The sequence below is a fragment of the Hakea prostrata genome, chromosome 1 (genome assembly GCF_041222555.1).
Source record: "Hakea prostrata isolate BN-2017 chromosome 1, UWA_Hpros_2, whole genome shotgun sequence".
Classification (NCBI taxonomy): Eukaryota; Viridiplantae; Streptophyta; class Magnoliopsida; order Proteales; family Proteaceae; genus Hakea; species Hakea prostrata.
In genome coordinates this window covers 20259027-20276923 of record NC_142600.1, presented here as the reverse complement: position 1 = coordinate 20276923, position 17897 = coordinate 20259027, and the positions used below count along the sequence as shown (strand labels likewise).

General features: G+C 36.5%; 1 protein-coding gene, 1 long non-coding RNA gene and 2 other non-coding genes across 4 annotated transcripts in view; 3 read left to right on the top strand and 1 right to left on the bottom strand.

Moving 5' to 3' along the window:
- Nucleotides 1–5895: 5895 nt before the first annotated feature.
- Nucleotides 5896–8317, top strand: LOC149028164 (uncharacterized). Its single transcript, XR_016172071.1, has 5 exons — nucleotides 5896–5957; nucleotides 6093–6197; nucleotides 7332–7393; nucleotides 7495–7547; nucleotides 7634–8317. It is a non-coding gene; the product is annotated as an uncharacterized LOC149028164 (long non-coding RNA).
- On the top strand, nucleotides 6649–6731 carry LOC149028166 (small nucleolar RNA SNORD25). Its single transcript, XR_016171380.1, has one exon. It is a non-coding gene; the product is annotated as a small nucleolar RNA SNORD25 (small nucleolar RNA).
- On the top strand, nucleotides 6816–6955 carry LOC149028165 (small nucleolar RNA snoR136). The gene has a single exon (XR_016171371.1). It is a non-coding gene; the product is annotated as a small nucleolar RNA snoR136 (small nucleolar RNA).
- A 1795-nt stretch (nucleotides 8318–10112) lies between the features above and the next one.
- Nucleotides 10113–17897, bottom strand: part of EMB2771 (E3 ubiquitin ligase) — a 119354-nt gene continuing 111569 nt past the window's right edge. The window contains exon 37 of the mRNA XM_089168936.1: nucleotides 10113–10670. Within this exon, the coding sequence (XP_089025062.1) occupies nucleotides 10275–10670 (396 nt within the window). The 3' untranslated portion in view covers nucleotides 10113–10274. The remainder of the gene's footprint in view (nucleotides 10671–17897) is intronic.

The following is a 17897-nucleotide window of genomic DNA, read 5'->3' as shown; positions in this document are numbered from 1 at the left end:
TTCCCCGCTAGTAACCAAGGTTCAGTTACATTCTACCTTAACTATGTTCAGTCTCTCCATACAATGTGCCTTCTATTAGTTTATGGATCCCCAGAGATATGGCAAGACTCTGAGATCTATAAGAGAAGTGCTAGTTGATATTTGCAGTTCATGATATTTGGGGATTTTGATAAATAAAAAATGGAAATATCATTTTCTGAAGTATTGAATACCCTTGATTGATCATTTGGTTCCAAGATGGATGCTTTTGAAAAACCCAGCTTCAATTTTAACCTTTTAACCTGTTGATATCAGTTGTTGGCTATTTTTGTTTTAAGAAGAGCCACTGGACAAGGCCTTGTTGATATGCACAATTGGTGTAGGTATTGTAGACCATGATAATTCCAATATAACAAACTCATGGCACCGGAGAGGCTTTGGGTTTGTCTTAGGTATGGACAAAGAGGAGCCCTGACTTGCACTTTCATTCTCATCAATCTTGAGTTTTTAAAACTCTACATTAATGTGGCAAGGGGTTTCAAATTTTGTTTTGTGTTGCTGGCTTCCTTTGATTCGAGGGGGATAATTATTTTTATATGTATTGGAAAGGAGAGCTTGAACTCTTGAATTTTTTTTTTTTTTTTTGTTTTAAAGAAAACTATATTACTAAGAAAGCAAGTTACATAATTTAGTTAGATCCACTATCTTACAATCATTCTTAAGTTAGATCCACTACCTTACAATCATTCTTAAGTTTTATCCACGATCTATGTGCTAAAGAAGTGAACCATAATTGGAGAGTGGGTTCTTGAAACTACTAATACCTATATGATTAATACAAGAAGCTAAGTTTTGCCAAAAAGGGAACATGAGCAATCGACTATTGTGTGTCCTTTGGATTTCAAATTGGATCAATCATTTTTGTAAATTGCACCATATGCTAGTAAGTTTGACTAGGGAGTTGCTGGCTTAATCTATTCATGTACGAAGTCCAACTATTACAGCCTCCAAGATATCTCTATTCCCTAGGCCTCGTGTGCTGATATACTGAATCTGACCTTCCCAAAATAGACCCAAACTCCATCCTACGTAATTTAGTTGTGGATTATGTATCACTGCATATTATAAAATGGGTGATTGAAACAAGTTAATGGAATGCATACTTGGGCAAAAACATGTGGGTCTTGTTAGAACATCCATTGTACCATTTTGGGCTGTGAAAGGCTCAATGATCCTTCTTATAATGGGGTTTACGGTACCACTCCGGAGAGTGATGTAGTATAAAATTTTTAAGGGATTGGGTGTTTGTTTATTAAAAACTTTTTGATTTATTTATTAATTGCCACACATAATAACATGTGATTATAAACACAGAAATCAACCACCTTTTGGAAGTTTTATCAATGGTAGAGAGTGATAGGAAAGAGGTGCATAGGTGTAGAATGGACTGTTGTGTAAGTCCTTCTAATTGCAGACCTAATGGGCCGGGGCTGCATCCCACATTCTCTTGGTCCAGTCACATGAAATGAAAGTATGCCAATGTAATTCTATGCCATTTCACAAATCACATTCAACATATGTCATCCATTGTGCAAGTACTGTCTTGACTAGAAATCCTACATTCAAAAGTCACTAGAAGAAAATTTTGAATTTATGGTGTAAAGGTAACTTCCAAAAGAATTTCCACCTTGGGTGTAGGGTTGTATCTCACACATTAATTCTTTTTTTTTTTTTTTCTAACAACTCTTGTCCTGCCAGCTTTATTGAGAAACTTCCATTGCTAGAAATAAGAGACTACTAGGAGTGAGAGTCAGAGGAAAATTGTAAATATGTGAGAAAATTAAGGAAAGATAAATTTTTTTTTTTGTCAATAAATTATGAGTAGGAAGATACTCCCTTAGCAGGCTACTAGCTACTTGAGGTTGCTACTTGTGCTACAATAGCATTTTTCTTCCACACTTCATAATTATGAGGTTCCTGAATTCTGTTGAAATCCGATTGGGCATTATTATGTTATATCCATAGATCAAACCAAAAAGGTGTTGTCCTTCCGTTGCCTACTTTTGTGAATGCTATTCCATGTCCATGATCCATTTTTTTTATTGAACCCTCGGGTTGGAATATGTAGTATTGGGAAAGTATTTTGCCTTGAGCGTTTGGACTTACAGTGCTTTAGAATTTGTGAACATTCTCCATCATTGTTTCAGGAGCAGTGCTAAATTGAAAGATTTTTTTTACAGCAGCCTTGCTACCTACAGCTAAAGGCTGAGATTATGCCACGTGTACAAGAAAGCATCCAACGGTATTAAATTAAATTACTAGGGTATAGATGTAAATATTTTTTTTATTTTTTACATTTAAAATATTTTTATTTACAAAAAGGTTTACTATTTTGTAAATTTGCAAAAACAAATCCCTAAATCTACCCGACTATAAGAATCAACGATTCTCTATCCAAGAAAGAACAATAGCTCATTTTCTTCTTCTTCCAACTCCACAGCTCTTGTGGAGATTTAGAAAGAAAGTTTGGTTGTGGATTGTGAACTGAAATCAAGAATTTGGAGAGATTCCAGATTAATTCTCAAACCCTCATCTAACAAAACCTTGTTTAAAATTTCTTCCATTTCAAACTTCAAATATGTTGTTTTGCCCTTGAAGAACAACTTTTTAGGGTTTTCGCGGTTTTTGTAGCTCCAAATCTCTCACTTTTACAAAAAAATTGAGGTCCTTTTAATCTAGACAGTCTTGATTCCTTTCTAGGTTAGTTGTCTTGTGCAAGAATTTAAATCCAAGTATCATTTTTTTAGATTTTTTTGTTAATGGCTTGTTCCTCCATTAGAGGGGGTTTGGTTCCATCGATTGAGTGCCGATTTAATCAAAATCCATATAGGAGATGAAATGAAGGGATTTTGCAAGGAAAATTTAGAGTTTAGGTGCTTTAAGAGGTTCCTTCATAGAGTGTAAACTATGTAATTGTGTTAGGGTTTTATTTTGTAAATTTACAAAATAATAAACCTTTGAATAAAAAAAAAAAAAAAAAAACTTGTATTTACATAAATAATTATGACTCTTCTCTCACAACCACTAGTTCTAATCTTGTATATGTGGAAGCTTCCATTTTTTAAGCCCAAACCTCCATGTTCTTTAGGAAGGCAACACCGATTCCATGGAATCAGAGTAAACTGTTTCTGCCTCTCAAGGTTCCCAAGCCAGAATTTTTGGCAAAGAGAATCAATTTTTCTGTAAAAGGTGATTGGGAATCTGAAAAACTCTATATATGATAAAGAGATTGTGATTGGAGAACTGACTATATTAATACTCCCTTGCCAACATATGACAAATTGGTTGCTTTCAAAGATACCATGTTCTTCATCATTTTGTCAAATATGAATTGCAAAGTTTTCATTTTTGCTCTTCTAAGAAAAAGATTTGTTCTCAAATAGATCGCATTGTTTTTCATTTCCTTTATGTTAAGCTTAGACAAGATTGTTTGTCTATCATGTTATGAAACATTTCTATTAAAGAGAACTTCACTTTTGTCAAAATTAATTTCATATCTTGTAATAACAGAACATAAATATAAATTTGTTTTTAATGTCAGTGTATTCTTTTCTTTTCTTTTCATTTTTTTTTCTTTTTCCGTACATGATAAAACAAAAAAGTGTCATCAACAAAAAGAAATGATCCAAAGAAAAGAATCTCCAGTTCATCCTTGATAGAATGACAAGAAAACTTTCATTGTAGAAAGCATCTAATCTTTCTTTTGCATGAAGGAAAGTCCTAATCAAATCTGTCATTCAACTACAATCTATCTACCACATGCAATGCTTCAAATTATCATACAGCCTTTGTTCCCAAATTGATTCCATCTGCCAACGGTTTTGGTTAGGAAACCCAACCAAAAGAAAAAACCTGACACTAATTTCTTAGGATAAATGATGTAGACCAAAAGAGGAAGGAGGGCTTGGGTTCAAAAGGATAGCCAACATCAATGAAGCACTCCTTCTTAACAAGGATGGAGATTATTGGCAAAAAAAGATTATATTTGGGGCCAGGTCTTGAAGGCGAAATACTTCCCAAAGGTATCTCTCTTTGAATGCAAAAAAAAAATAAAGGGGATCATGGACGTGAAATAGCATTTGAGCTATCTTGCCAACACTTCAACCGTTGGTGAGGAGACAAGTACGAAATGGGAAAAACACCTCATTCTGGTTTGACCCTTAGACAACAACATCCACAAATCATTTGGTAGGAGACCCGTTATTGGGACCATGCCCGAGGGATTCGACAATAAAGGCGGTAGTCAATTCAATATCATACAAAAACAGGGAGTATTCTCACAACTTGGCTTTACTTCCTAATATACTGTTGACATTAGTGGATTTTGTTGGTTTCACCCAATGGAATCTTTCCCACAAACCGGGCTGGGAGATGTAGTTAGGAAAATGAATCCAACCTCAAATTTGGTGGGGAGTACAAGGTGGTGGAAATTCTTATAGAAACTTCCCATACACCCCAAGTTCAAATCCTTTTTTTGGAGACTTCTAAACAAAGGATTGCCCCTTGCCACAACCTTATCCCAATGGACCAACTACTCTCTACTATGCAGACTTTGTAATTAAGCCAATGAAACTTATTGGCATATGTTCATCTCGTGCAAATGGACCAAACGAATATAGGTTGCGGAGACCCGGGCCTCAGAACGGGAAATATCACAACTCACTTTGATTTTATTCTTGATTTATGTGAAACTATGGTGTATGAGTGGGGGATGGATCATGCAACAAAAAAATGAATAATGTCAATTTTCAGCATGACTTGCTACTTTGTATGGAAGGAAAGAAATAAGGCCTTCTTCTCATAAAAGAAACCAAATCTAGAAATGGTACTCAATGCCATTACTAGATGAGTGGGGGAACTTCAACTTAAATGTTCAAGATCTCTAGAGTCTAATGATAATGACCTAAATCCGAAGGTGTCTTGTGAAAACATCAATATATGCATATGTGAAACTTTAAAAGAGATCCACTTACCTACATTATTATGTGTAGGGCTTCACCAACCAAGGCTAGACATAGCAGCTTTGGAGCGTTGAGGTCTTATGGGATGGGAAAATACAATACCTAAATAAAGGTATTATCAATAAGGGAACAAGGGCACATGCTATAATTCATGGAATCATCGAAGGCATTAGATTTGCAGATCAACAACAAATTCAACCACAGGAAATCTGGTGCAATGAAGAGGAACTGTCAAACCTATACCCTAAAATGAAGAATTTCAAGTGGCCCTTAAACATTATACCTCTGTTGATTGATCTTAAAAATTGTATTAAGGCTCAATCTTATTATGTTTAAATCCCCAACCTTTCATAAAACATTTTCTTTAATAGTTAATTTGACAAATACAAACTGCCATATACATGTACGCACCAACTGTTTTGCTTAAGCCTTTATAAAGTTGCTTTCTATTAATTAATTAAAAAAATATATAAAAATAAAAATAAAAAAACCATGAAAAATTTCACGGACTTTCTTATGAGTCCGGATCAGCTCCCTCGACGGGTTCCTGACCACACAAACAGTGGGGCTCACGGTGAAAAATACTTTTTGAAAAAAAAAAAAAAAAATTTTAAAATTTCATCCATGGGCCCCACTGTTTTGTGTGATTGGGAACCCATCGGGGAGGAGCACTCTGTGCTACCCCTACGGGGTGAGGATCTGGATTCCCTTCTTATAACCCTAATCCCCTTAAAAAAGGTAATGGCCATATATTCATTCATTCAGCAATCTTTTGACAAAATTTCCAATCACAACCTAACCAATCCTTTCGTACCAGAAGATCTCATCCGTTCGTACCAGAAGATTCATATAAACCGTTGGATATCGTGGATTTTGGCTATAAATCACTTCTGTTGGCGTTCTTGAGATTTCTCATAGGGCGTTAGGTTTTCTCGTTGTTTTGTTTTCTCTTCGCAGGTAGCAATTTCCTGTTTCTGTTCAAAGAATTTCTTCTAATCATTGACATCTATGTGTTATCTATGTGTCACTGGTGGATTCATCTTCTCCATTGAATTGGGTTTGGATTTTGATTATTCCTTTCGTTTTCATCAGTTTCTGCAGGGGAGACGGAGACTCGATCATGGCAGGAGGGAATTTCATGGGCAGAGTTATTTCCTATGTCGTCAATGAGCTAGTCGTCAATACTCTCGCTAACAGGTGCTAACCTGTCTTCTTTGGTGCTCCTTGCTTTTAAGCATCGTTCTTTCCTTGGTGGATTTCTACGGCTTGTTGATTTAGTCCAAGGATTCATTTAATTTCTGATCGACTCGCTCTCTCGTAGCGACGATGGCTTAACCTTACAATTTCTACTTTTCCCTGGCGTGAAAATTTGTCTCCGCATTTCAGGAAGGTTTGGAAGATTATGTATTTTTCTCATGCTGTAATTTTTGTGCTTCATTATCTGGTCATTGGGGTCTCTTTTAATTCCCAATGTACTCGTTCCCTTGAAGCAATATTAAGGTATTGTTCTATTATATGTCTCCTCTGAGCTCCTACGTTCGCTTTGGGGAACACTAGAGCAATGACATTTCTTTTTCCCCCTTGTTGTCATAATATGTGCAAGAATTTACTACTTAAATTGATAACCAGTATGGGTTTTCTGGCAGATCACAACGATGATGAGTATACAGACCTGTAATGATTTGCGAAAATGATCGCAAATGTAATGAACATCTAAGGGACTGAGTTATTCTGCTGGAAAACCTTTGCTTTGATGATTTTTATTTTATTTTTCTTCGATTCAGCACCCTATATTCAATCAGTAAATGTATGCTGATGCTTCACCTTGTGGTATACTTGATAGGCTGCTTGATTTGTTCATATTCTAGTGGCATTGTCAGTGAAGCCAGATAAATGTTCCTCTCGCTATCCAGTGTGATGACAATATTGCATTTGGACGTTGGGGAACTACACATTTTTGTACTTTGAATTAACAATGATGTATCTCCAATTCAGGGTTTTGGATAGCACAATTCAGCTTTGAATTTTGTGGCGCCATTCTCCCTTTTTTTCAAGATTTGATGCGGTTAATTCCTGGATAATGATGCACTAGAATTGTAAAAATATTCATTGGATCTGCTACTTATAGGGATTTTTACTCAGTCCAAGCCTTTTCTTGAATGAAGCATATTACATGTTTTAAGGCCTTGTCATGGATTGGTCTCTGGGTGAATTTGGGTAGACCTTCCTCTGGTTTAAAATTGTGTTGAGGTGTTACCAAATTTGTTGTGGATTATGACTTACAATAATGACCTGCATTATTAATTCTGTGATTCCTTTGTTGTTTCTCAGTCCTGCATTCCAAAGGTTTGCTGTCAGGACTTCTAAAAGGGTGGAAGATATAACAAATATTGGTATGTTTCTGGTTTCAAGTGGCTTGGATTATCATGGATAAAATTTTCCTCTTGATTGCAAAGCGTCAGTGATTGTAATTGATTCGTATGTATGTTTGCAGCTGCACGGAAAAGGCAGGAACTGCAACAAGCGATGAGAAATTTGGAAGATATGGTAATTATGATATGTTGCTGCAGTTTTCCACACAGTTGGTAAAATACTAAGTCCTTATGTGCTTCTCTGTTATATGTGTTTTGCAGTCACAGAAGAAGCAATGAAGGGTGGTGGCATTCTTTAATAAGGAGCTTATATGGTGTAATTTCCTTTTCTGTTCTTTCAAACAGAGCCGCGGCTTGGTACATGTTTGAGAACCTAGGGTGTAACTTGAGTTCTACCTTTTTGAACCTAGGCTTGTTACACGAGTTATACCTATATACCTTATGATGAGAGAGGATGGATCTTTGTCATTGATTTATTTCTGGTATATTCTCATGCCTCTTGTCAGCCTATCTAGGTTTTAACCATTACGAACTCAAGAAGCTTAGGGACTCTGTTTTCCTTCCAACAATGTTCAGATTGGAGAAGTCTTTCAAACGAGCGGTAGTGATGTACTTATCAATACCTCTCGTGCGATATGGTTTTCATGCTTGTGCATTTGAAGAGATTGTTTTAGTTAAATTGAGGACATCTTGTATAAATGATAGAAAATAATGTTTGGCAATCTTATGTTTCGCTTCGCTTGATGCTCTCTTTGTCAAGCATGACGAAAAAGAATGTTCTTTGGCGAATTGCTGCTCTTATATTAGCCTCCCAAGTGCATGAAATGGTCTCTCCCTAGCAAAACCTTGGTTTGAGAGATTGGGTCGGAAGATGTCGACACAGAAATATTGTAACGAGTCTCTTTTAATTGTGGCTGCTGAAGTCACTTTTGTGGTGGGCGCTTGGGGCTGTGGTTGATCACCTGACTTTTTTTTTTTTTGGGGGGGGGGGGGGGGGCGGTGGTCCGGGTTTTGTCTTAGGGTTTTGTAAAGAAAAGATTGCATATAGCACTTCAGTTAAGCTCTTAGTACAATGCGTCTTTTCTTAGTTTTTTTGGTAAAATAAGAGGGTAAAGTCAATAGGCTAAGGGTGTCAATTCAGCAGGAAAAGCACCTGTGTATAACTGTACAGTTGTGATGGGTTCAAAAGGGATAATTCGGTAAAGATTTGTAATATGTTGGCGTTGATTTGATATTGATGTTTTGCCAAAATCACACTATAAAGGAACCACTAGCGGGTAGTCATTTTATGTTTTTTTTATAATTAGTTTGTGTATGTCATTTGGACACCAATTGTATCATATTGTCTAATATTACATACATATCATACAGAAAAAGTTCATACAGAATGTTTTTTATATCACAACTGTATCGTATATTCATATCTGATACTATAAACATACCTTTTATATAGTATACATCATTTTTATATCAAAGTCTTACCGTACCGTGGTAGCAAGTATTGGACCCCCCCCCCCACCAGTGCCATCATATGGTAAGCTTCTTGTTGAAAAATGTGATTGGTCGTTGATTATAGGCCAAAGGTCTTTTTAGTTACATGAGTCTGAAGATTTCGAATTTCTAGAGATTTCAAATTTGTGGAGTCATAATTCATAAAATTAACTGTTTGGTTAATCTGAATCTGTGGATTCATCCTGAAAATTTGTTTAGTCAACATGATTTTTGTGAATGCGCAAATATTTAGTACTTTTATAGTTTGAGTGAAATCTCTGGATTTCCCCCATGCCCATAAATCTATAGATTAACGTTTTTAGTGTAAAAAGATGAATTTCTAGATTTCATGAATTTAAAAATTTTTACAACCAAATGGGTGTAAATATCACATTCATGTAACCCAACAAGCCCTATGAACATTGCTAAATGTTCATGCATGAGCCTGCATCCATTTGTTGACTAAACCGCTGATAGGCGGGTTTGCCATACTTGGTGAGTGAGTTTAGGGCGTTCGTTCCCACAGTGTGGTCGGGGGCAGGGGGAGAGTCTCAACCACTTTGCTCAGAGGCACTCGGTACCAAGTCCTACGCATCCAATTTGAGAACATGCCTCCATTATATATGAAGGACTTTGCCTCTGACCTAAGAAAGTTTGATAATGATTTTGTAATATTAAATACAAAACATTACAGCTTGGTTTTAGATATACTTTTTATATTATATAAACACTGTACTACATTATAGTAACCTCATAGTTAACCATGTTTGAGAGAACTCTCTAATATGGATTGGGCGTCTAAGAGGCTATATTTTTGGAGGCTTAGCTCTACCATGGGATATGAGTTCATAACCTGTTCAGACTAAGACGTTATGTAGGAAAATGAAACCTGATGGCAATATTTTATTTTAGTTATACCAATACTAAAAATAAAATAAATTTATTTTTTTAGTTGTAATGAAAAACTGTCAAAAGAAAACTGATGAATAGAGAATAGCACCTCCCATCAACATCTTAACAAATAATGAAGGTAATAATGTTATGATCCGACCATGTCCAGTAAAACAAATTAAGAAATCTACGTAATCCAGAATTAATCATTTTTATTGGAGAACAACTCAGTTGTAAACACCAGTTTTATTACATTACCTATAAAAAAAAAATGCCAGAAAGTCTCTTCCCCTACATTTTAGATCACATGAAGACCATAAATTAAGACCCCCCCCACCGAGGCACCAGAATGAAAAACTACAAAAAAAATTGGCGCCCGGGACTGGGAGGTCAAACCTCACTATAGATTACACATGTATGACTAAGGAAAAATAAATATTTGATAGGGAGGGAAAATTAGAGGTGAACACTCCTTGCTTTCTATCCATTATCTCATACCGCCCATATGAAGGCAAAACTTCTAGCAATTTACCTTTGCGAACCATAAGTTATCAATCTCTATAATTGCATTTATGTGAGTTTGAGGAAAGAGTATCCGAAGCATGGGAACTGAAGATGCTGTCTCGATCCTGGGCTTGATTTTCTCCACAGAAGACTTGACAACAAGATGAGGAGGCACATCAAACCAGTTAAGGTACCACGAAAGCAGCATGGTATTGATCTTTCCTTCATCCTGCTGGTGTGGCCACTTACCTGAACTCAAATAATCATAAAGATCATCTCTAAATCTTTCAGAATAATTTAGAATATCTTCCACACGCTTCCTGATAGATCCAAGGAAGATAGATTGAAGAATGCTTCCTCTTGAGTTGCTCAATCTTCCACTCGTGAGAGCCTCGCCATATGACAGTGCAAGCTGCAGGAAAAATATATTATGAACAATCTGTGTCCTTATGGTTTACCAAGCACAGAATCAAGATATCATCCACATATATTGGGAATAACTGCCTAAATGAAGGAGGAAAAGTGGGTATATGCTTGAGTGAAGCCTGAATTTTCCTGTAGGGTATTCAACGAAGCCAAAAAAGCAAGGACTGCAACAAGGATGGTTTTGCTGATACCAGACTTAATCCTATCTAAGTATTATAGTAATCAACCCATTTAAACAAAGGGCAGAGATTTAAGGGGTGGGCGGAGGGGAAGAACCAACAAATTACGTTACCATAATCCAGACCTGTCCCATGCTTTAAACCCTGGAAGTTCATTTACGAGTTATGAGGAAATCAGGGTTGTATCGTAACAACAGGAGGAGGGATGTGTTGGTGCTGGCTTTTTCTTGATCCAAACCTCAGTCCATTCAAGTTAACTTAAAGCCTCTTAAGTCATGAGGTTTTCAAATCAATATATCATTCCTCAGCATTCCCCAAATTAAAGAGGAAAACTGAAGTAGAATTAAATTATTCACTAAACACATGCATAAATGCTTACATTGCATCATGTATGCATCCATGGAAAAAAACAGAAACTCAGGGACGTTCCAGAATTTCAAGAGTTTTTGTCTTGCCAAAAGGAAACGCACATTGAAATGAAATTGGATCAGATTTAGGTTGAAATTTCGAAATTTTGACCTATGCAAATTTCGGCGAAATATGGGCTTAAGTATAGAACTTAAGCCTTTTAAGACTAAGTGCGAGAATTTTGGTCGAAATCAAGATTTTAAAAACTCTCTTAAGTCCCAACAGGAAGCTGTCCAAGTTGGGGAATTTGACACACAATTTGGTGATCCATATCCTACAATAGGTAGCTCCAATATGTTGATGCTGCAACATACACGTCAGTTGTGGCAGATTATGCTTGTCTCTACTTAAGAGACTATGATGTGTGATTCAAGTCTTACAATCAAAGAACATGACTTCAACTCTGACCGAATCATAGCAGGGTTGATCCGGGCTGCCATAGTAATTTCTATCAGTATAGGTGGCTAAAGATTGTCTATTTCCTAGAGAAGTAGTCATGTAATGATGTAATGCCTAATGATGTGTGTGTGTATATAAATTTGATAAGTAAGATTTATATCAAAAGAGAAACTTATGAAGAAGGCACCCTCCTAGAATTCCTTTAGAGAGGGGGTAAGGAGAATCCAGACAAGGAGGGCATTCCCTCCTAACCTGAATCCCAAATAGGAAAACAAGCCCAATTACAAACTGTAATAAATCCATAATAAACATGTGCTGCCGCATCCCTTTGCATCAGATCATGTAGCTCTCTAGGGATTTGATTAGGATCGCACCACACTTGTTGCTGTCTGAGCTGAACCCCTGTCATGTAATCTACAGGCTGGTTTTGTTCCCTCCACACATGCCAACTCCGCCTTTCCTAACAAAGAAGCCTTTTACAAAATTCTCCGTTTTATAGCTTGACACTTTCAAGGCCCTTGCCCCTTGGAAAGTCCCATTGATAATATCCACTACCAATTTAGAGTCAAATCTGATGTAGACCTCCAAATGCCCAAATTTAAGTTGTATATGAAATCTAATAGTTTGACATGTACATAATGTGCGTATTTTAGTGTGTGGTTCAATGGTTTACTTCATTACCACTTGAAATTATTACCCCAAAAAGAAGAGAGAAACCCACTTGAAATTGCTTATCAAGTCCGTACATTTATACTTTTGAGAATGTATATATGTGCGAAAATGCATTAAGGTTTGACTACATACCAATGAACATTGTGTCGGCGATATATCACCGACACACAGCGATATATCGTCGTGTCGCTGGGAATACGAAATAGACATAAAGTCGACGATATATCGCCGACGGTCGACATATCGGTTCGATTTCTCTGACGAACCTAGATGGACAGAGACATGGATTAGAAAGGGATCTGAATGGAAAAGTAAAAGAGATGCAAATGGATCCATACGGAGAAATAGAAACAAACCTGAAGAAATGAAGAATGAAGCAGAGCTTATGATTCCTCCTGAGGTTTGTTTTTTTGGCTAATAGAGTCCCAAGAGGAACTGGGTAGAGAGAGAGATAGAGGGTCCTATTTATTGAGGTGTACTTGTTCCTCTCCAACACGCAACAACAGCTGCTCGCAGAGCCAACAAGAGTAGAAGACTTTAGACTTGGTAGATCTTGTGCTGTTTGTGTTTTTCTTCTTCTTCTTCTCTCTCTCTACTTTTTTTTTTCTTTTTTTCTTTTTCCCTGGTAAAATGGGTTTTCCGTTCCTAACTTGTGGCGTTTTGGAGAATCAGGTTTTGGCTGGTTTTACACTGTGCGTGGTTGAATAGTCGAACTGTCGAAGACATTCAAGAATCCGAAATTGAAGGTTTCGTTGCCAAATGGTTGGTTGTGGAAATCTCCGGTGACTAGCAGAGGATACGGCACCACTGCACCAGGTCCATCGATTCGTTGCAGCGCCACCACCTCTTGGCTGACTCAGGCTCCAAGCCTCCAATGCAGAGTGCCTTGAAATCGTTATAGAGAAGGTTCATCTTCTTGAGTTTGGTGAACAATTTTGAGAATACCTTGATCTTGCGCTCCCAATCTCTCGTTGTCCAGACCTCAAGAAGCTTTTGATTTAGGGTTTTGTCAAGCTGGTGTTGTATCCTTGTATGCAAGGGAATTTCGGACGAAAAAATCGCTCGACATGTCGACAGGCACCGACACGGCGACACTGGTCGACCTGTCGGACCTTGCTACATACTAGGAAGCATAAGTGAATCTAAAAGACCATTGAGTTTCTTTTCTTTTTCTTTTTTTTTTTTTTGGGGGGGGGGTTTGACCAAAATAACCATTAAATATGTTCATAGCCCATTGTAGGCTGCCAAAGAACAATTAGACCCCTAAATATGCTTAAAACCCACCGAATTGGACCACCGAAATCTCGGAATTTTGCACTAGATTTCAGTGAAAGTTTCAGTGGGACCCAAACACTGAGACGAAATGAGATTTCAAGCCTTGTATGCATCTACTTAGGTCAGGTAAATTTAATAAGGGGGAGGGAAAGCTACTTTAGGTGGGACTTTTTTTTTTCCTTTTTCTTTTTGGTGGTTAGAGGAGGGAGAAGCAGCAATGAAGCTCATACAGATCATCATAAAAACTGGGGTTCTCTAAGATGGTCTTTCCATTCTCTTTTATTCTGTTTGTCTTGAGGCCAACAGGTCAATCAGATATGTATAGTAATATCTTGTCTCTTTTAAACTCCAAGACAAGATCATATACAGTTAGGGCGATTTCACCAGCTCATTCAAGACTCAACTCGAACTGAGCTATAAAGTAATTTTGTCTCAAGTGATTTCTACGCTTCTGATGAAAGAGTCCCTGGAATGGTGAAATGTGCTCTAGAGCTATTTTTTGACAGAAAACTTGCCAGATTGCACAAAGCTATAACAATTATTGATTTTTGCATAATCTACAGCAAGTACAAGTAGAATCCTATGTAATTTTCCCAAGACAGACAAGTTGACAAAGGAACCAATATGTATTGAAAAGTATAAGTGGGAAAGCAAGGTTGTGAGCATGGTCCAAATTTTGGCTGAAGCCAACCGAAATTACGAAATATCACTGAAATCTCATTCTGGCTGAACCGAGATGGAACTTCAAGGAGAAAAGAAAAGACCATGTCTCAGTTTGCGTTTGTCAAAATCTTAACAGAGATAAACCAACTCAAAACTATCTTTTAAGTTACTACAAGTCACTGGTTTTGATGAGATCTCGTCTTGGTTACAACCCCTTTTCCCCATCTCAACTCATCTACTTGGACTTTGGTTGAAACTTCATCATTTCTTCAATACTCAAGCTCCTATATGCTATTGGAAGGTAGTTTGAAGGCCCAAAAAAGAAAGGAATGTATATTCTTCCTCAAAATCTAATTTTGGGATGTGTATGTTGCACATTTAGAGGAGAGGCTTTGACAAATATGATGGCATGTGGCTCATGGGATGGATCCACCAATGAACTCTTCATGGAATTAAGGTTGGTGCTGCGAAGAGGAGATTTTGGCAATCATTAGTTTATGGTTTACACCATTTAGTTTGTCATGGGATCTTGGACGTATTAAATATTTGAAGTACATTAGAAGTTTAGAACTCAAATATTTAAAGTGCATTAAAACTCTTTGTATTTGTTATATACTTATGTCTCTAAATTAGAACAATAGTATTATGAATTCTATCTTCTCAACATTTATTTAATTATTTATTTTTATTAAAGCTCATGTATTATGTCTAAAACCCTTTAAATATCGCCTTTACACAAAAAACCTGTAATAAAAAAAATAATAATAATAAAAAATAAAAAAAAAAAAAAACTATTTGGTGCCAAAACCTATCAAGACAAGACGGGAAGATTCCCTAGTTTCAGCCAGGTTTCCCAAGATTTTGGCTTCTGGCTGGTCGAAACCAGCCACGAAGCCAAGATTCTGAACCAAGGTTGTGAGAATGAAGTAGTAGTTGATGAGGTCTAAGTCAATGTTGTTGTTAGTGGCTCTTTTTATTTTTATTTTTAAATAACATTTCTATTGCTTAATTGAGTTGTTTTACATCAATTATATGATTTCATTGCTTTATATTACCATATGAGTAGTTAGGGTATTTACTATTTAGCATGTCAAACCTCATACCCTACTGACCTATGGTCTGTAGTGAAACTCCTTGGACTTTGTTATTGCAAAATTAGTAGTGCTTAAATTACCTAAAATAGGCCATGTACTAACTAACATGAACGATCTGGTCCCCCCCCCCCCCCCCCCCAACCCCAACAAAGGGAGAAAAGAAAAGAAAAGTGGAGCTACTCAGTGAGATGTCAGTTCAACTTGGTATTTTAAACTATCAAGTTGGGCTTTGAAAATGAATTCTTGAGCTAAGAACTAAGCATACATTTAACAGAATCCCTAAATGGATGTTGGATGTTGAGACATCCATCTAGCATGTGCACTACATGATGCAGATTTTGCAGCATGGAAGCCTTCTTTCCCAAAACAGAAACCTAAGATGGACATGTAAAGGCTATGGCCTTTAATCCAACAGGTTTAAGCGGTATTGGACCTCATCTAGGGGTCCAAAACTGGGCGTCCAAACCCTGAGGATGAAAATAGTTAGTATCTGGTTCAATTTGCTTCAGATGAATCCTAGTCTAATTCAAGTTAACGAGTATATGATAGTAATTTTAGTATTCTTGTTTTTTTTAGATAGGATGTTTCTTAGCATTCCACACATGGGAGTAGTAGTATTTCAATTTGAGTTGTAATAGATAGTTAATCAATTGCTTTACACATCCTTTAAAAAGGAAGGCCCGTAGTCAGGAAGTAGGCAGGAGTTGTTTTCTTTTTGGCTTGGGACTCAGTGCAGCCCATGTACTTTGTTACTTTCTGATCTTTTAGTCCCAAAATGGCACCTATTGCATGCTGATTTGAGCTATTATTTATCCCCCATTTATGTATTTTAAGAGTATGATTTCTGTTTGGAGCTAATTTTGGGAAATCTCTTGGAGAGTTTGCACCTTTGGAGTTAATGATGCAGGTTCAGCAACTTGGTCTATTCTCGTTTAAAATCAATCTAGGGTTGATAGATATGGGTGTTGGCCCTTTGTTTCATATGTTTATGTGGTCATGGGCCCATCCTAAGAGCCCATTAGTTTAGTGTCTAGGTCAGTGTTGGAATTTAAAGAAATTATTGCTCAGACAGTATTATTTCATGCATAGCCTCCAATGGGGAATTTATAGTTACAATTTGAGTAAATCCACACTTTTGAGTAGAAAAAGAAATACAAAAAGCAAGTACATAAACTAATCTTAGACTTATTAGGAAACTAATCTAATACCAAATAGGAAACCAATATAGAAAAAATAGATAATAAAATAATTAAAAGAGGGGATTTAAAGGTTCCCTATTCCAATTAAAAAACCTCAGTCATACTTCCAACACTCCCCCTCAAGTTGAGGCATGGATATCACACATGCTCAACTTTGGTCAAAATAGGATGAAACATCTGTCCAGTTAAATATTTGCAACTTGATTTTCGTACCACTAATTAATAACCGCTTTTCAATTTTTCTTTGATAAAATGTCCGACAATTTTCACTTGCTTCGTCCTCATCTCTGATGCAACTTTAGTTCTCCAAGGAAGAATGTCCAATGAAAAAGGTACAATTTTCAAATATCGATAAAACCAATTTCTGCGCAAATCTAAGCAGAAATATATTTTTGAGAGTAACAATTGCTATGGTACCATAGGAAAAATGAAACTTTAGATCTACAGCAATGTTAGATCTTTAAAGGAAAATTTTGCCAAGGTAAGGGACAATCTCCAAAGGTAATAAAGATTAGGTTCTGCACAAGTTAAACACCAAATCTACAACAAAGTTAGATCTCCAAAGTGGAAGAAAAGGTAAAGGGCAAATCTCCAAGGCCAACATATATCAGATTCTACACAGCAATAAAAAAGTAAAACTTCAGATCTGCAGCAATGTTAGGAAACTTCAGATTTGTAGTAATGTTAGGTTTCCAAAGGGAAATTTGCCAAGATAAGGGCAAGTCTCCAAATGGTAATAGAGATCAAGTTCTGCGCAGATCTCAAGAAAGGCATTGAAACAAGAAGAAAAATGGTTGGATCTAACCCAAACGAACGGAAGCACAATAGAACAAATCTAGGAAAAAAGAATAAAATCTGAAAGGTTTATGGGAGCCCTAGTTCACCTTCTTCATTGAACTAGGGTCCAATTCTTCAAACTAGAAACTTAAATGACTCTTAAAACAACAATCTCAAGGAGGATTAGATACCATGTTGGAATTTGAAGAAATTATTGCTCAGATGGTATTATTTCATTTATAGGCCCCAATGGGGTATTTATAGTTACAATCTGAGTAAATCCCACTTCGAGTAGGAAAAGCAATAATAATAAATAAATAAAAAGTAAATTAACTAATCTTAGACTTTCTAGGAAACTAATCTAACACCAAATAAGAAACCAATATAGAAAATACAAGATAATAAAATATAATTAAAATAGGGGATTTAAAGGGGAATCCTATCCGATTAAGAAACCTCAATTATACCTAACACCAAGTACGAAAATAGGTTATTTATTTGGTTACATTAAGTTAGGTCTATCTAGAGTGACACCTATTAATTAAAT